General features: G+C 43.3%; 1 protein-coding gene across 1 annotated transcript; it reads left to right on the top strand.

Annotated features, from left to right (window-relative positions):
- Positions 1 to 4,860: 4,860 nt before the first annotated feature.
- On the top strand, positions 4,861 to 19,556 carry LOC141016266 (protein NLRC3-like). The gene is made up of 12 exons (XM_073490569.1): positions 4,861 to 4,910; positions 5,022 to 5,148; positions 5,504 to 6,194; positions 6,545 to 6,664; positions 7,265 to 7,446; positions 9,045 to 10,833; positions 11,856 to 12,029; positions 13,190 to 13,363; positions 13,821 to 13,994; positions 15,781 to 15,954; positions 16,411 to 16,584; positions 17,750 to 19,556. Exons 3-12 carry the CDS (start codon positions 6,064 to 6,066, stop codon positions 17,763 to 17,765), a joined length of 3,108 nt encoding a protein of 1,035 aa, XP_073346670.1. The 5' UTR covers positions 4,861 to 4,910; positions 5,022 to 5,148; positions 5,504 to 6,063; the 3' UTR covers positions 17,766 to 19,556.
- Positions 19,557 to 20,245: the final 689 nt, after the last annotated feature.

Raw genomic sequence — 20,245 nt, 5'->3', positions numbered from 1 at the left:
CGTGTCTTTCCGAAGCGAGGCTCGTTGGTTCTCCGGTTCCGAAACCAGCTGGCTCCTTGACAGAGTGTCCGGGGATCATCGGCGGGACCAGGTGAGTTGTTCCGACACACACGTGGTGTTTCCAGGGCTGTAGTGACACTTCCACTGAGACCTCTTTCACGCGGCTCTCTCCTACATCGTCACCTGGTTAATGGCAGGTTAGTTTTTATCCCATGAATGCACCACAACATGGCATCATGGACATGACAAGTTCAAGTACCTGTCGTACTGTTGCCCGTGAGTATAAGTTGCCCACTGCAGAGCTGCCACCTCCTGTGAACATGTGAATGAATGCTCATTTGGGCCTGTTGATACTCTGATGCTGTCTGGCCTGCGCTGCCTTCACTGTAGGACACACGTGTGTTTTGCAGCAGCAGACGGGACGAAACATCTCCTTTTGATGGTGAAGGTTGCTGACACCTGCCCTGACGTCTGGTGAGGAGTCATCCTCTCCCTTCTGATCTTCATCTCTGCACTTTGAGCAGTGTGAGATACATGTCTGGGCTTTGCTCTGAACCACGATCCACGGTCGATACAGGTGTTTGTATCACAGGTTGATCCGGGCGTCTCACGCTCTGCCACAGCTGAGCGACCTCCCGCTGAGTTCGGGCTCGGTGTCGACAGACTCTGCAGACTGTTCCGCCCACGAGCTGTATGTCAGGACAGACATCCGCGACACAGACATCAGACCGACAACATGCACTTTTGGACCATTTATTGACAGTCTGACATGAAGGAGCCGCTGCTCCTGACGTCACACACCAGGTGTCTCCCCTAATCTCACCTGAGTATTTTTATAATGTTTTTATGTGTTTACAGCTGCCAACGTGTGTAACGCTGCTACTGTGATGATACATGACGGTTAAATATTGAGTCTGTGTCTCTAATAACCACATCCTGACGTGTAAATGTGACGTCTGTCTACCGCACTGTCCACTTAAATATGGACAACTGACTGCATCATATATTCATCACAATCAGAAACACTTCATTAATCCCCGACGGGAAACTGCTTTGTGTTACAGCTGCTCCCAATCAAAGTCAAGAATATGCAGAAAAACAGTAATAATAACAATTGTAGTAATAATAATAATAATAATAATGATAATAATAATAATGATAATACAAACTATATATATAGTGCATATTGATAAAAGTAGCCTACTGCAACTTTACTTTTTTTTACCATGTAATGTTATTTTATACAATATCATATTTTATAATGTTGTCATGGAGTTTATCACTTCACTGCTAAAAGAGAAGAAAGCACATTCACTGCCAGTTGCAGTTTCTTATCTTGATTTGTGGACTTTTTAATTATTTGTCTCCATGATTGTTAATTTTATTACTGAGATGATCAGAAATCACTGTGTAAAAACCACGTTGGTGCTTTTTATTCCAACAGACGTCACATTTACGTGTCAGGATCTGGTTATTATAGACACAGATTGAATATTTAACCGTCATGTATCATCACAGTAGCAGCGTCACACAGCAGCAGAGCGAGCCAGAGAGAATAAATCCAGTTTAAAAGGCTCCAGGTGTGTTTGTGCGGATATCGCGTGGCTGCACCACCACGGAAAGGACACTGCTGTGTTACTATTGGTCCAGGCTCACACACAAAGAGACAGAAGGAAAGAAAGAAGAGGCTCAGAGAGGAACACATGTCAAAGTAGCTTGTAGGAGGAGACTGTGAGACCCGGCTGAGGTGCATGAATACAGAAGTGAGGCTCGTCCTGCTGCCAGAACATTAACGGGTCCACTGAGCAGTAAACCCAGACCACAGACTGCATTTAGTGTGTCTGCAACTAAACAGGAGGATTCAGGGTCTAATCAGTGTGTAGATGACAGAAGCTGCAGCTGCTGGGTGATGAAGCTGACTCTGGTCATGTTCCTGTGTTTTTATCATTCACTGAAACCATCGGCGCTGAGTGAGTTTCATTGTTGTCTGATTCATCTTCTCTGTCACTTTGCTTCTGAATGACGCCTGTTTACTGTGACTGAAGGAGGCTCTGTGCATTAACACTGTGCAGCCTGTCAGCACTTCACTGTTGCTGACTTTATCTAAGTTGCTCTCAGTGAACACAGAGAATCTACAGTTTCCCGGTCTCATGCTGTCACACCTTGTTGTAAACCAGCCGTGTGTGTAATGTGGATGTACTGTGCTGAGGACTTGAAGACTCCAGGACCAACTGCTGCCAGCTCGAAGACAGGGAGTCCAGTATCGACGCCATTAGTCACGCAGCAACGTTACAGTCCTGTTATCTGACAGCACCCGGGGCATCTCCTCTGTCAGGACACCTCCACTGTCAGGACACCTCCACTGTCAGGACACCTCCTCTGTCAGGACACCTCCTCTGTCAGGACACCTCCACTGTCAGGACACCTCCTCTGTCAGGACACCTCCACTGTCAGGACACCTCCTCTGTCAGGACACCTCCACTGTCAGGACACCTCCTCTGTCAGGACACTTCCTCTGTCAGGACACCTCCTCTGTCAGGACACCTCCACTGTCAGGACACTTCCTCTGTCAGGACACCTCCTCTGTCAGGACACCTCCACTGTCAGGACACCTCCTCTGTCAGGACACCTCCACTGTCAGGACACCTCCACTGTCAGGACACCTCCTCTGTCAGGACACCTCCTCTGTCAGGACACCTCCTCTGTCAGGACAACTCCTCTGTCAGGACGGGAAGTGAGGACATTTAAATCTGGATGTCACCTGCCTTTTCATTCAGAGAGACCAGCGAGTGAGCCTGTGTTCTGAGTAGCGGTGAGTAGCTGATTTTTATTATCCACAGAAAGTAAATGCATGGTTTCTTGTGTTCTTCGTCAACATAGGTGCCGTAAAATAATAACGTTATAGAAGTTATTAATGATGCAAAGGACCGGATGTTACATGTGGGCTTGGGTTGTTGTTTTGAAGCAAAGTTAGATAACGTCAAAGTTGACTTTCACCAGTGGAGGTTAGCATCAACAGCGTCAGTTATCAGGGATTATTAACTGTATAGTGCAAAACCTAAAGTAACTGTTCGCATTTGTTTGTATGTAACGTTATAAAACATTTTTGTAAACTCTCCTTGCATCAGCTGGGCGTCGTCACAAAGCTGAAAACGTGTCTTTCTGAACCCACAGACGTGATATGTGAGACAGCCGAGCTGCCAACACGATGCAACACACCACCATGTTTTGCCAGAGGTCGACTAGCTAATTAGTGATGTCACCTGTTTAAGTGCACGAGTGGAATCAAAATGTGGCACATTTGTACTTTTTTATTTGTCCACCTCTGTTGTAAACTACAGTATGTAAACAAAACGAATAGTAAGTGAAATTACTGAGAAGTAGCTTCTGCACCATCACTACTTTTATTTTTGATACTGAGGAAGGAAATACACATTTAGAGCGACGTCTGAGAAGAGAAGGGCCTCTGACCTCCAGACTGACTGATGGGATCTTTTCTCTTTCTTTTTGGAGCTTGTGTTTTGAATATTACACCTGATCCTTTTGCTTATCTGTATATTTTCAGGAAGCAGAGCAGCAGGCTGAGGTCTCAGTCAGACCTAAGCTTTTTCACAGCATCTATTGCTCAGACACTGTTGGTGCAGCAGCTGTGGTGCAGACATCTTTCTTTCTGTCTTTTCCATAGGACTCGGTTGAAGATCTCATTCTTCACGATTGCAGACGTGCAGCAGAGCGGGTTGAGGCCAACAGACAACTGTTGTCTGCCAAAGTGGACCTGCCTGATGTTCTGTGCTTGGGGAGGAGAAACAGGCTGAGGGTGTGGAGAGAAGAGGATGAGCATGAAAAGGAAACAATCCTGGAGCCCTTCAAGTTCACGTTTTACAACACTGAGGACATGTGGAAATTCTGCGGAGAAATAATGGACAGAAGAAATGATTTGGCCTGTTGTGAATGTCACACAGATGAGTGAGTTTGTGTTCAAGAATAAAGGGCTACAGAACATTTATTCATGTTGTGACTTGGTGTGTTTTTTATGTTTTTCTCATTGATCCCTGAATAATTCACTTGGATTTTACTGTAGATATCAAGAGTAAGTGTAGTATTCAGTGGTACTTGGGTGTTCCAGCAGCACAAGAACATAATTAGCATAGACATGAGACCAAACATGAAATTTATGGTGGTTAAGAATAAAAATACAGAATAATACAACAGAAAAAAAAATTGAAACAATATATAGAAAAAGAGCAGTGCAATAAAGTGAAATGACAATGAAAAGGCAGTGAACTACTGTATATACTGTGTAGTACACAATAAAATGTATCGGCCAATGACATCTTATGAGATGTTGGCTTAAGAATATGAGTAATAACTTAAAAGACAATTTGTGCACTGAGCAATGTTCTTCCTGCCCTCCATTGTTTTCATTGATCAACTATTTGACCTTCTCTTTTCAAGGTCCTCAGCTTTGTGGTCGGCTGCAAATAGACTGTTGAGCCCGACTCATATCACCACCGTTTGTTTTTCCTAATGACTAAGTTGTAAAATGAGCAGTGCAGTGTATTAGTCGGGCTTTTTGTCCGAGATTTGGACAGAATAAATCAAAATGCCCACGTTGGGGCTCGTGCGCAACATACAAGGAAAACACAGACCAAAAACGACAAACAAAAAAGTTTCTATATAAATACGATACAACGATTTATACTATAGACAAGGAATTAATAGATTTTACGTCATATTGTTTACTAATTAATGCATTTGTGAGGAAAACGATTCAACCGGAAGTGCATTCGCGATTTTATTTTGAAATGTATCCCGTGCATTTCCTGTCCTGACAGTGGAGCTCGTGCAGAGTCCAGAGAGGCAGCTGGCAGCCTGATCTGTCCAACCACATGTACAAGACCCCAGCTGAGGTTTGTTGTCAGCAAACTGTCGCAGTATTTTTCTGAGCCAACAGAAGAGCAGTGGACTTCTGTGAAACATCTGCTCAGATATCTGAAAGGCTCAGTTGAATTGTGTTACAGGAAATGTGACGATGAGAAACTTGGGCTACGAGCACAGTGACGCAGACTGGGCTGCTGATGTAACTGACAGTTACTACTCAAATGTGCCACCAGAGGGAGAATCACTTTCCCTGCAGTTGCAACACGTGTAATATAAGTTAATCAATATAGAGTTTATTATTTCATGTTGATAGTGTTTGTGTGGCTGTGGTGGTTTAGTTAGTCTTTGACCTTTTAGATTTCAGCTCTTATAAAAGAAACCCTCTTTGTTTTCACTCAGGAACGCAGGAGTTTTACCTGTTTGGGTCATTGATTAATATTAAAATGTCAGTCAGCCACAGGCCCAGATGTTGTATGGTAGTAACACATCTGTATGTATTGTCTGTACATTTATATCTACATGTTGCTGTAAAAAAAAGCCTATTTGTTGAATTTCCTCTGTGGATTTCCAGAGTTTGTGACAGAGAGTGATTTCTAACTGAGGTGTGTTGTTTTTCCTTCAGAGAGCTGCAGATTCAAGATAAGGAGGGTGTGACTGCTATCAGACACACACACACACACACACACACACACACACACACACACACACAGGGAGGAACCCTGAAAGTGAAAGTGTTCAGTCAGACTCCATTTTCAGACGAAGAGCAGAAGGAGAGCAGCTGGAGTCTGAGGCAGGGTGAGTGTTAACAACACATTGTGATTATTTACTGTGACTTTACTTACTGTGAGTCAGTTTTCTCCCTGTGGACTGTGGAGGAAAGAAATGTTGGAGTCAACTCAACACTTTGATTCATCTGTGGACACAAAGTCCTGATTGGCTGAATAATCCTCTTTAAACCTACAGTAACCCAAGAAAACAAGCACAGGTGTGAAGAAAAGTGACCAGGTGGACTTCTGGCTGCTTTTATTATACTGTATAATGTGTGTGTGAAGGGGAGAGAGAGTGTGTGTTACTTCCTGCTCTCTCGGTCTTGTGCGACTCTTGAACAAACTTGTTTCCTGATTCTTGTGTCCTGAGCTCACAGCTACTGTTTCACCTCTCAGACTGACTTCAGAGCAGAAGATGAGTGTTTGTGTGAAGGAGGAGGAGGACAGAGCAGAGTCTCCAGTATCCAGCTGTCTGTCTATGAAGAGTGACCGGTCCAAAGATCTTCCTCTAAACTTCAGTAATGAACCTGGACCATCAGACTCAGAGTAAGACACCTGATACTAACTCATTTATGTGACTTTTTTCAGTTCCCTCTCTCACTGCTGTGCTTTGTTCTGTTGATTTTGTATTTTTATATTCAAAATTCATGTGAAATGTATTTTCTACCTAAATCTAACAGACTTTTCACGGCTCATGTTCCTCTTACTATCTGTGGCAGCTGTCAGTCTCCTAAAAAGCTGTAATCTGATCTAAGAGGACAAACAGAAACTTTGAAAGCTCCTTTTCATCAACAGTAGCAGTAGTTTGTGTATTTAGAGCTTCTTAAATGACTTTGTCATCAGAGAATTTCTCAAAGATTCATGAGATATCAACACAAACATGTTGGTGTTTGCAGAGTTCAGTCCAACAGACAGAGAGCAGAGTCTCCAGTATCCAGCTGTCTGTCTATGAAGAGTGACCGGTCCAAAGATCTTCCTATAGACTTCAGTAATGAACCTGGACCATCAGACTCAGAGTAAGACACCTGATACTAACTCATTTATGGGACTTTTTTCAGTTCCCTCTCTCACTAACGTGTTTTGTTCATGTTGTGTTTGTATATTTCAACAACAATGTATTTGCTAACTAACTTTAACAAACCTTTTGGGACTCATGACAGAGAGATCATTCGTCCCATCGTCCTCTTAGTGCTGTCAGTCACGTAAAAAGCTGTAATCTGATTAAAGAGGACAAATAGAAATTGTTAAACTTCTTATTTATGGACAGGAGGAGTTTGCTCCCTCTATGAATTTGTAATTAGACTTTTTTTAAAAAGTAATCTCATAGTTAAAGTCACGTCACAGTTAAAGTCACGTCATAGTTAAAGTCACGTCATCGTGGTCGAGCTCAGTTATTGAGAACACTTTTAACTCCAGGTTCAAACTGACTAAACAGAAGAGTTGAAATAACACAAGCAGCCATTTTTATTCCAGACTGAAGCTGAATTCATCAGAAAAGTAAAGACAGTTTTACTGTCCTCTGTCAGCTGATCTGAGCTTCAACAGTGTCGACCAAATCTTGATATTTTTAGAAACAATCAACAAATGGTTTCAGTCCTAAAGAAATGTCTTCACAGAGAGAAGAAGAGGAGGCATGTTTCTGTGGAGGAGCAGCCGTCCTGCTGTGTTTCCTGTCAGGACGTCCTGAAGGATCCAGTCTCTGCCAGCTGTGGACACTGGTTCTGCAGACAGTGCATCACATCATACTGGGACCAGTCTGCTTCACCAGGACACTCCTCCTGTCCCCAGTGTGGAGAAAGTAAGACTATATATCTGTCTGCTGATGTCTTCATGTCTGAACACACTACTTGTTGTTTTAATACATTTGTTATGTCTCACATTAACCAATCAGAGAGCTGCTTGTTCTCTGTATGCAGAGATGGAGATGGAGAAGTGTCAGACAGCAGCTTGAGACAAAACAGCACTTTAAACAACAGTCCACATTAGCTTTCCTGCTAACATCTCCTCCTCCTCTAACTTACAAACACACACCTCGTCCTGCAGATCCACTTGTTGAACAAGCCACCGAACAAACATCCAGTGAGGAAAAGTGCACTGCTAACATCTATTTTCAGGCTGCAGCAGATGCTAATTAGCTGCTCAGTGTCAGCACATTAAACAGCTTAAAATGTAACCTGCTTCATTACAATACGTTCATTTAGCTGACGTTTTTATCCAAAGAGACTGAAAATAACTGACTGAACCATGTGGATACAACATGAGTAGATCACATTCATCAATTATGCTGAAATGGTTCAAGAGCTACAACTAGAAGCAATAAGATATCAAGAGAGAGATTGTTTTTATGGACCAAGGTGCCGTCTGAACAGGAGAGTTTCAGTCTAACAGGAGAGTTTCAGTCTAACAGGAGAGTTTTCAGTCTGAACAGGAGAGTTTTCAGTCTAACAGGAGAGTTTTCAGTCTGAACAGGAGAGTTTCAGTCTGAACAGGAGAGTTTTCAGTCTGAACAGGAGAGTTTTCAGTCTGAACAGGAGAGTTTCAGTCTGAACAGGAGAGTTTCTTCTGTTCTGATGTCACTGGGGAGTTTGTGTCACTATTGTGGATCCAGGACATCAGACAGTCTGGATCTAGTTGAGCAGTAGCTGGTCCTCCCTTGTAGTGAGGGAATAACAAGCAGTCAGCAGCAGCAGAGTGTAGTGGACGGGCTGAGGTGCAGGTGGTGGTCATTTACAGGGGCCAACCTGAGATGTTGTCCCTCAAGCAAAGGAGTTGAGTTCAAGAAACAGTGCTGTGCATAGACGTGAGCCCAACTAAATCTAGTTGGTACCGCCCCACCTCCGGCACCAGCACCTGTTCCTTCCCCCATGAGAGGAGACAGTCCCTGTCCTGAGGACCAGTCTGGGATGCCAGGAATCAGCACACCTGCCTTCTTTTGCATGAGACTGGCACACACCCGACCCCAATGCCCGTCCCTGCTGGTAGTCAGCCCACAGGGTGGCGTCTCCATGTAGTCAAAGGCCAGACACCAGATATTCACCAGCGACCTCCACTCCCAGGTTGAGCTCCAGAAAGGTGCCCTGATGTCTCTTTCCTGGTTCAGGAGCTGCAGCACCTTTGTGGCTGATTCATAAAGGCTCTTTGAATCACTGTCAGTCCGGCTCCTCCTCTGGGGCTGATTAGCTTTGCGAGACCCTGCCAGGGGCTAATGCCCCCGACAACAGAGCTCCGAGGATCACAGGGACACACAAACCTCTCCACGACGTTAAGGTGGAGAGAAAGACAAAGAAAACAACAAACATGTTCTTATACTGATGGTTTTAACTTGTAATGAAAAGACCATTGACTGCTGATTGTCACATTGTATTTTTTGTCTCCCACTTTTGTCTCTTTTTTCAGTGAATGTTGGTCTGCAGGAGGTTTTCCATGAACATAAGAACAGTCTGAGGAGGAGATGTGAACGTGTGACTGAAGGAAGTGATGAAACAGGAAGTGGAACCCTCCTCAACAAGATCTACACTGAGCTCTACATCACAGAGGGACAGAGTGAAGAGGTTAATACCCAACATGAGGTGAGGCAGCTGGAGACAGTTTCCAAGAAGAAGACCTTCAGTGAAACTCCAATCAGGTGCTACGACATCTTTAAAGCCTCACCTGACCAACAGAGACCCATCAGAGTGGTTCTGACCAACGGCGTCGCTGGCGTTGGAAAAACCTTCTCAGTGCTGAAGTTCACTCTGGACTGGGCAGAGGGCTCCGAAAACCAAGATGTCAGTCTGCTGGTTGTGCTCTCGTTCAGGGAGCTGAACCTGATCAGGGATCAGCAGTACAGTCTTCTCAGGCTGCTCCATGTTTTCCATCCAACATTACAGAAGGTGACAGCAGAGAAGCTCGCTGTCTGTAAACTTCTGTTCATCTTTGACGGCCTGGATGAAAGCAGACTTTCACTGGATTTCAAGAACCATGAGGTCGTGTCTGATGTCACACAGGAGTCATCAGTCAGCGCGCTGCTGACAAACCTCATCGAGGGGAAGCTGCTTCCCTCGGCTCTCGTCTGGATAACTTCCCGACCTGCAGCAGCCAATCAGATCCCTCCTTCACGTGTCGACAGGGTAACAGAAGTACGAGGCTTCACTGACGCCCAGAAGGAGGAGTACTTCAGGAGGAGGTTCAGTGATGAAGATCTGTCCAGCAGAGTCATCTCACACATCAAGACCTCCAGGAGCCTCCACATCATGTGTCTGATCCCAGTCTTCTGCTGGATCACTGCTACAGTTCTGGACCACATGTTGACTACAGGCCAGAGAGGAGAGCTGCCCAAGACCCTGACTGACATGTACTCACACTTCCTGCTGGTCCAGACAAAGAGGAAGAAGCAGAAGTACGATGAGGGACGTGAGACGAGTCCACAGGAGCTGACGGAGGCTGACAGGGAAGTTCTTCTGAAGCTGGGGAGGCTGGCGTTTGAACATCTGGAGACAGGAAACATCATGTTCTACCAAGAAGACCTGGAGCGGTGTGGTCTTAATGTCACAGAGGCCTCGGTGTACTCAGGAGTTTGTACAGAGATCTTCAGAAGAGAGAGTGTGATCTTCCAGAAAACAGTCTACTGCTTTGTTCATCTGAGCGTTCAGGAGTTTCTGGCTGCAGTCTACATGTTCCACTGTCACACCAACAGCAACACAGAGGTACTGGAGGACTTCCTGGGAGGACAGAGTCCCTCAACCCTGGAGGACTTCCTGAAGAGAGCCATGGAGAAATCCCTCAAAAGTAAGAATGGTCACCTGGACCTGTTTGTCCGCTTCCTCCATGGACTCTCTCTGAGGTCCAACCAGAGACTCTTAGCAGGTCTGCTGGGTCAGACAGACAACAGGCCAGAAATCATCCAGAGAGCCATCAACAACCTGAAGGAGATGAACAGTGATAAGATCTCTCCTGACAGAAGCATCAACATCTTCCACTGTCTGACGGAGATGAACGACCACTCAGTCCATCAGGAAATCCAAGAGTTCCTGAAGTCAGAGAACAGATCAGAGAAGAAACTCTCTGAGATCCAGTGCTCAGCTCTGGCCTACATGCTGCAGATGTCAGAGGAGGTTCTGGATGAGTTGGACACAGACAAATACAACACATCAGAGGAGGGAGAACAGAGACTGATTCCAGCTGTGAGGAACTGTAGAAAGGCTCGGTAAGTCCAGATGTGATGAACATTAAAAATCCTGGTAAAGCTGAAGCCTTCAGTATTAAAGACAAACACTTTACACACATGCGTTATATAAAACCTCAACACGATACATGTTTTCCTCAACAAGTATGAAACCTGCTGATTGAATCAATGATCATCACCAAGCTCAGAGATGAAATGACATGTAGTCGTCTACTTTCCAAAACATTTCCTTCAGCCAGGTGAACTCCACCTGAGACAAATGATCACCCATCAAATGATAATAACTCAATCTTTAGCACTAATTATACTATTGATGCAGTAGAAGAGGCTGAATTAATTTAATGGGAGGTGAAAAGCAGACGGAGCGACAGAATAAAATGCATCAAAGAACAAAATCCACACAAACACATAACTGAGGTAAACACATACGAGTGCAGTTACAACCTACAGTGAATTTACATGAAGCTTCATGAATATAAATCAACTCAAATCTGACACGTTTACATTACAGTCATTTGGACACTTTGTCCTGAACATCAGTTTGGTTCATGTTGCTCAAGGACACTCAGGAGGTTCATTTATTGATTTATTTTCTTGATATAAGACTTTTAAAAGCAGTGACAAAGTGCTGTACACACATTAAACAGCAACACAACGAAAGAGTCACAAGAAAAAGCAAGTTTTACCCGACAATTACAAATATAAATATAAAGAGCACAGAATGAATCAAACAAACCAAAATCAAACATGAAGATAAAAACATCCACATCAGGGTTAAAAGCAGCTTTATTCAAGTGTGTTTTGGGGGCTGATATAAAACGGGGCAGCGATTCAGCCCCTCTGATCTCCTCAGGCAGGGAAAGTCTGGGGCCTCGTGGGCAGAAGGAGCTCAAGTTTCAAACTACAAACCTTGTGATCAATGACTGACCAGCTCAGGCCGACCAACTGACCCCCTGTGCTTTGTGATGCAACATGTATGAATCTGTTTTCACAATAAAGTCTCACATTTTATTGTTTTAATGTTCTTTTATCTGTAATCACAGATTTACTGACTGTGGACTCTCAGAGAGTCACTGTGAAGTCGTGGCCTCAGCTCTGAAGTCCAACCCCTCCCATCTGACAGAACTGGACCTGACTTACAACCTGCTGCAGGGTTCAGGAGAGAAGCTTCTCTGTGCTGGACTGGAGAGTCCAAACTGTCGACTGGAGGTTCTGAGGTCAGTTCATGTGTTTCTGCGTAGATCTATAACATTTAAATCAGAACAGAAGTTTTACATTTCCTTCAGTTCACTTGTTTTCTGGGTTTGTCTGAGCTCAAATCACAACAACTCAGTTTAAAGTTTGACTGCAGATTATATATTTATATCACACACACACACACACACACACACACACACACACACACACACACACACAGATACACAGATTTAAATCTCTGAAAAGAAAGTGTTGAATGTTTGAAAAAAGGAGGTTGAATGATGTTTAAGTCACGTTGGACAGAAGACACCTCCTCATGTATTTATGTGCTCTTCATTGGATAACAGTGTCTCTTTATTTCAATGTTAAAGGATTATTACGTACCTTCTTCATGTATTCTTACTGTAGTTAAGTGCACTTAAAATGAGTCACATGACAACTGTGTCCCAATGAATTCACACACTCACACACACACACACACACACACACACACACACACACACACACACAAGCTGGCAACCAGGGAGCACAACACAGAGAAATAAGACAAACGTCACGTTGCAGGCCTGGTTGAAGCTGGGGAGCGTGGCGGCCAGATACAGTTGAAGCCGGTTCACTTTGACCGAGCAGAAACAACAGGTGAGTTCTCACCGTAGCAGAGCTCAAGTCACAAGAGTCCCAGTAGTGCAGCTCCAAGCTGAAGGGGATACGCGGCGGCTGATGGCAAGCTGACTGTGGAGGACCCTCGGCCGACTGTGGCCGGTTGCAGACGTGGAAAAATCGTCGGAAACGAGACTGAAAATTCAACTATCTTAATAACAGGAGCTTTAAATAGCAGAATCAAATGTTCCATCAGTTTCTGTGGGTTTTTATTTGGCTGCACAACATGAGTTTGTACAGATGGAGCCTCTGGTGGAGCTGCAGAGTTTAAGAGGTGACATCACTACGTCTTTATTGAAGCAGCAGCACGTTGTCATTAATATTAATGAGAGCTCTGTTTCACTTTGTGTGTTTGACAGTGTTGAACCTGCATCCTGTTGGGTTCAGGTGTTTGGAGCTTCATTTTCTAAACGTCTACATCCTGAACCTTCTTCAGCTCTGAACAGATTATTAAACACTGAATGATTTCAAGCAGGAACATTAAAGTCTTTTAAACTGACATCATTTATTCTTTATTCAGATTGGAGAGATGCAGTTTGTCAGAGATCAGCTGTGCTTCTCTGGCCTCAGCTCTGAAGTCCAACCCCTCCCATCTGAGAGAGCTGGAGCTGAGTGAAAACAAGCTGCAGGATTCAGGAGTGAAGCTTCTCTCTGCTGGACTGGAGAGTCCAAACTGTCGACTGGAGACTCTGGGGTCAGACACCATCTTTTACTTCTGTGCTCAGATTAATATGATGTGAAAGTTGTGTTGACACTAAACTGCAGACATCAGCTGATATTATACTGATCCACACTGAGTATCTTAATGCTGAAGTCTGTTTTCTTCTTCTGTGGTTTAGTCCATTGACTGTGGCAGAGCAATGTTGAGCTGCACATTTAAAACCTTCATATAACAACATGAATAATTCACTCTGAACATCCTCAACTATTGATTTTCATCTCAGATTACAAATCATGTTTTTTAAATGTTTTTTTAAAGTGATGAGAAAAATACATACTACAATGAAAAGTTAAATAATCTCTATTTTAACTATCAGACAATAACAAATATATTCAGAATCGTCTTTTTACTACATTTTAATGAAGCTTTGTGACGTTTATACTGACTGAATATTTAAATTGTGAAGTTTCATCATTTATTCTTTATTCAGATTGAGTTTCTGCAGTTTGTCAGAGATCAGCTGTGCTTCTCTGGCCTCAGCTCTGAAGTCCAACCCCTCCCATCTGAGACAGCTGGAGCTGAGTGTCAACAAGCTGCAGGATTCAGGAGTGAAGCTTCTCTCTGCTGGACTGGAGAGTCCAAACTGTCGACTGGAGGCTCTGAGGTCAGTTCATGTGTTTCTGTGTTTCTATAAAATGTCATTAATTTACATGTTTTGCTCTCTCTCTCTCTCTCTCTTGCTCGACCACACACTCTCCACACACAGCACACGTGTGGTTGTTTATCTCAACAAGGAAACTAGCTTTACTTGAGAAAGGCTGCAGGCAGCGAGACAGAAGACTGCTGAAAGGTAGAAAGTGAAATGTTACTTCAGAGCGTGGAGGACGAGACGACTCTGGCTGTTCCCACTGACCAATCAGTGGTCTGCAGTGTGTTAGCTCCACCTTTTAGCGTGGGATCAGTGCATCAGTGAAGCTAAACGTGTTCATAGCTGTTTCAGACAGCCAAAGGTGGAGCCAAGAGCTGCTGGAGGCTCAACAATGGGTTAAATATGGAGGTAACTTCTCACATGTTCTCTCCTGGAAGACATTGGTAGTGTTTCACTCAGTTCATATTTCAAAGTGACAGAAATAGTTGTGTAACAAATGAAAAAGAGCTGAGAGAGAAGTTGAAACCTGGGCTCTGTCTCACCTGCACTCAGCTCACCAATCACAGAGTGAGGAAGGTGTTAATGTTTGTTTGTCACTTTTGTAAAGTGACAGAAGTTGTTGGACACAGACCCCCTAATCTGACATCAGAAAGGTGTGGCCCCCCGCAGAGATTTAAATCTCTGAAAAGAAAGTGTTGAATCTCTGAAAAAAGGAGGTTGGATGATGTTGAAGTCACGTTGGACAAAAGACACATGAGTGTGATGTGATCTCTGATTCAACACACTGCACGTGTTGAATGTGTGAAACTCTGAAGACAAACTTTAATAACATGAAAATATTACACTGCTGATGAATTATAAGTGCGACACAATTATCTCACACATACTGTTGTTGTTCTCACATGTTTGAATCCATTTGAATATTTACTTTAAACCGGTTAATACTTTGAAAACATTATTCAAACTGTTTAAATCTTAGTTTTCATGTCATCAGCTCTGAAGGGGATTTGACCACATAGATTCTGTCCTGATTCACACTGAGCATCTTGTTCTGCTTCATATTTAAAACATATCTAATATAACATCAAACATTCAGCACTGTTTTATTCTCCATCAACCTCTTCATCATTGATTTGCACTTTTCCTTCTTGCTTCTGAAAGTAAAAACACAAACGTTGTGTTTTCTTCTGTCAGACAACAACAAACGTGTGTTTGTTCCAAACCTTTCTGATGATATGTGACGTCTGTACTGACTGAAACACTTCAGCTCAGGATGACTTTTATCTGAAAGCTCCTGTTGCTGAGAGAGTTGATCTTTGAGTCTCGTTCCCGACCCGTCAAATACTGACGCTTTGGGACGGCGGCCGACCCGACCTACAATCCCAAAGCGTCAGTATTTGACGAGTTGGAACGAGACTGAAAATTCAACTATCTTAATAACAGGAGCTTTAAATAGCAGAATCAAATGTTACATCAGTTTCTGTGGGTTTTTATTTGGCTGCACAACATGAGTTTGTACAGATGGAGCCTCTGGTGGAGCTGCAGAGTTTAAGAGGTGACATCACTACGTCTTTATTGAAGCAGCAGCACGTTGTCATTAATATTAATGAGAGCTCTGTTTCACTTTGTGTGTTTGACAGTGTTGAACCTGCATCCTGTTGGGTTCAGGTGTTTGGAGCTTCATTTTCTAAACGTCTACATCCTGAACCTTCTTCAGCTCTGAACAGATTATTAAACACTGAATGATTTCAAGCAGGAACATTAAAGTCTTTTAAACTGACATCATTTATTCTTTATTCAGGTTGGAGGGCTGCAGTTTGTCAGAGATCAGCTGTGCTTCTCTGGCCTCAGCTCTGAAGTCCAACCCCTCCCATCTGAGAGAACTGGACCTGAGTCACAACAACCTGCAGGATTCAGGAGTGAAGCTTCTCTCTGCTGGACTGGAGAGTCCAAACTGTCGACTGGAGACTCTGAGGTCAGACACCAACTTTTACTTCTGTGCTCAGATTAATATGATGTGAAAGTTGTGTTGACACTAAACTGCAGACATCAGCTGATATTATACTGATCCACACTGAGTATCTTAATGCTGAAGTCTGTTTTCTTCTTCTGTGGTTTAGTCCATTGACTGTGGCAGAGCAATGTTGAGCTGCACATTTAAAACCTTCAGATAACAACATGAATAATTCACTCTGAACATCCTCAACTATTGATTTTCATCTCAGATTACAAATCATGTTTTTGAAATGTTTTTTAAAGTGATGAGAAAAATACATACTACAATGAAAAGTTAAATAATCTCTATTTTAACTATCAGACAATAACAAATATGTTCAGAATCGTCTTTTTACAACATTTTAATGAAGCTTTGTGACGTTTATACTGACTGAATATTTAAATTGTGAAGTTTCATCATTTATTCTTTATTCAGATTGTGGCGCTGCAGTTTGTCAGAGATCAGCTGTGCTTCTCTGGCCTCAGCTCTGAAGTCCAACCCCTCCCATCTGAGAGAGCTGGACCTGAGAGGAAACAACCTGCAGGATTCAGGAGTGAAGCTGCTGTCTGAACTTGTGGAGAGTCCAAACTGTCGACTGGAGACTCTGAGGTCAGTAGAGAGTTGGAGTCAGTCCATGCTGGTTTCAGCAGTATTGTAATAAACACAGTCAGTATCAGAGTAAAGATCCAGCATTTCCTGCTTTCCTCAGTGAAGCTGTGAGAGGAGAACGGTGACAGGCTTCAGGATTGGACAGAAAGAGATAGAGGGGGAACAGTCAGCCAATCAGAGGAGCCAGAAGCTTGTTGTGATCGTGTGTTTGAGTTGAAGTGAAGACGACTGTTGTTGTTGTGTTCATGTGTACAGGAAGTAAAGCTGGATCACAGCTGACAGCATCACAGGATGTGTAGAGACAGTGTCCTCATCCATCAAACTGTTGTAGCATCAAATCTCTGTTCTCTCATTTCAACACTGAACAACTGATCAGTCCATCTTTGTCACAGCTCTCAGGTCTACGGTGGCCCTGAAGGTCAAAACACAACAACATCCCACAAAACATCAAACTGTCACCAGAGACTCTGGTTCTGTCCAATAACAAACAAGAACGCCGTCCCACCTTTTCCATAATCTGAAGTGTGGTTGTGTTTTGACCTTCAGGGCCACCGTACAGATCGCTCTGACTGAAGCCTGCACATCACTGACTCTTATTTCAGAGAACCGCGGTTACATTTAGTAACCATGTGGTCTCCTCACAGACCAGAACCTCTGCTGAAGTCCAGTAACCACAGCTGGTGTTGACTGTTCAGTCTCTGTGTGAACATGTAGGAGCTTTAACATCAAATATTTATCTGTCCGTCTGTCTTTAGTTTTATCCAGATGTTTTTACAACAGACTCCATATTTACATGTTTGTAATATTTAAAGCAGATGAAATGTTCAGGTGTGACTGAGACTCTGGTTTTTAACAGCAGTGAATCATCATCAGAGTGTTTCTGCAGTGATGATGCGTTCAGGGACTCTGAGCAGTTTATTTCACTGTGTGCTTGAGTGAAACCTGCAGAGTAAACACACTTGATGTGTCTGCAGGTCTGTGAGCTTCACTCCAACACGTTAACATGAGCTGAAAGGAAGCTGGCTACGCTACACAGCCGCTCCACTTGTGGTCTGAACAGGACTGAAGTCCTGCTGGTCTTTATATCACTGACTGACAGCTGATGGAGGGAGTCTCTGTAGACACTCATGTATCACTTCTGCTGTCTCTCTGCTTCTCTCATCAGCTGGAGGAGGTGGTGATCTCTGTCAGAGTGAGTGGTGAGAAAGGTGGAGGTGTTGAGAGGATCAGCTGTGTCCTGATGATCCACAGAGGTTGAAGCAGCACCATCAGCTGGTGGGTGGAGAGGCTCTGACTGGGCGGAGAGGAGAGCTTCATCCAGCAGTGACTGACGGACCAATCACAACACGTGGAGATGATGTCAGTGCTGCAGTGTGAACTGCTCTGAGATCAGCTCCACTGTCCAGTCCAGCATCGTCCCTGTTTCCTCTGGATGTTGTAGGGACACATGTCCCTCGCCTCTGCTTTTAATTGAGGCTTTGTCTTCTGAAAGGCAAACACTCCTCTACAGATATGAGCTCTCCTCTTCACCTGGCAGGGAGGACGTTGTTGTCTTTACAATAAAACCGTCGAATAGATGATTCCCAGGAGACCATCTATCCTTATTTACAGCTCTACACACCATTTGTCCTCTTTCCCCCTCAAGACAGAAACACTCCTTTCCTTCAGGTCCATCGAGGTTCATCATCAAATGAATCCACTCTCCAGACATCAGGAGGAACAGACAATCTTGTGTTATAGTTTCATGTCTTTGCAATTGTGTTAGATTAACAAAGTGCTGACAATTGTTCTCTGCTGATCTAATTAAAACACACACACACATTCCCACAGTGAAGGTCTGGTGACGCCCACCTTCTTGGAGTAATCTTGGTTGACAGCTTAATAATTTATAGTTGTGTTGTTCTTATCTTTTGCGCTCCACTGTGAAGTTCTCTACACTTCTCCAGATTTCAACACGGTTCTGAACAGCTATTAAACCAGAACCTCATCTTCTGAATTTTAACAGATTATTAAACAGGCAGAAAAGTTATTCAAACTGATTTTTCTTACACTTCCCTACGATTAAGATTGAGTGAGATGAATGTAATGTGTAAAAACGCCCTGTGGTGAGTCCTGGTGTGATCGGGACAAACTGTTCAATCATGTCGTTAATACGTTTGGATTATTACCAGTGAATGTCTCTGATGTGCCCTGTTTAACAAGTATCAAGCTGGAACTAAAAGAAATATGAGTGGTGACTTCTACTGTATAATCAAGTGTGTTTAGATGTTCTGATCCAGTTTTAATTCCTTTGTGGATGTTAAAGTGGTTTTAATAATGACATATGATTTGGTGTTGGACAAAGTCCACATATGAAGCCGTGGTGACATTCTGGGGAAGGTGAAGCGGTTTAGCAACGTTTCAAACTCTAGTTTAGTTTGAGTCCGTTCCTGTGAAGTTTCCCACTTGTTATCTCCTCTGAGACAAACAGCGGCCGCCCTGCCCCCAGGCCCGCCGCCACTCGAGACTACAAAACAGAGACATCACTTCTCTTCTCTCTCCAAACTCTTCTCTTCTTTAATGTTTCCGCTCTTTACTTTGAGACTCGCTTCAAGACAGCGATCTCTGCACAAAGTGCTCACGTGTTCATTTTTCTCTCTTTTATATTTATGGCTGTATTGATTCATCTCTTAAGTACTTCAACTTACATTAAGTTTCTACCAGAACCAAGTTCTGCTTTAATTAAGAGGAAGTGAACTTAATTGCAGCTTTTAGCTGAACAGAGATTCAGTCACTTTTGTTCCTATTAAAATGACTCTGGTCATATTTAAATGCTGTCACCCAACTAACCCGTGATCTCACCACCTGCACATGTTCATATACCCGCATTACTTTACCGGGTCCACATTTCCACTTACCTGTTGTTGTTCCTTTAAATCGCCATTTCATTCATTTACCCTGAATTATCTAGTTAATAAACATATTTAACCGTATGTCGTCGTCTGTGCAGGTTTGTTTTTAATGTGGAGAACCGATGGAAACTGTGTAGAAGTCACTACTTCAGTTATGAGATTGAATGAATTGATCTGAAATTGATTAGAATTGATACAAATTAACCTGGAATGTGATTAATTTCATCGGGATTATTCAAATGGATGAAACAGCGGAGGTGGTGCCCCATTAACGAGTGTTTTATTAATGGCCAGTGATTAATAAATGACATGTATTATTAGTGTCTCTCCTACAATGTGACAGAGTGTCATCAGTGTCTCTGGACTGCTCTGCTGCATCTGCCAAGCAGCCGTCACGTCAGGAGCAGACACAATAATGAGTTAATTACTCGTTAACAGAGACTTGATGTTCTCTGCAGTCAGGTGGGAAAATATGTGCATATATCAGCGTCGCCTAAAAGGCCAAAATCCAATATTGTTGATCGGTTGTGTAAATCTACAGTCATTTAAAGTGAGCACAGGTTAAACTAGTGTGAACGAGTGTAAAGTCTGTGGCTCTCTGTTTCTCTTTGTGTCTCACCTGCTCACTGTTGAATGACACAACTGTTGTTCATCTTCACTTCATCCTGAATCTTGGAGGTTGATGTCAGAGTGCTGAAGTCTGCACTTTAAGGATCTTTCTCATCACTGCTGGATCATATTTCTGTGTATTGTTCTTTTTTCCTGCCTTT

This window comes from Pagrus major, chromosome 1 (assembly GCF_040436345.1).
Source record: "Pagrus major chromosome 1, Pma_NU_1.0".
Taxonomy (NCBI): domain Eukaryota; kingdom Metazoa; phylum Chordata; class Actinopteri; order Spariformes; family Sparidae; genus Pagrus; species Pagrus major.
This window is presented reverse-complemented; position numbering and strand designations above follow the sequence as displayed.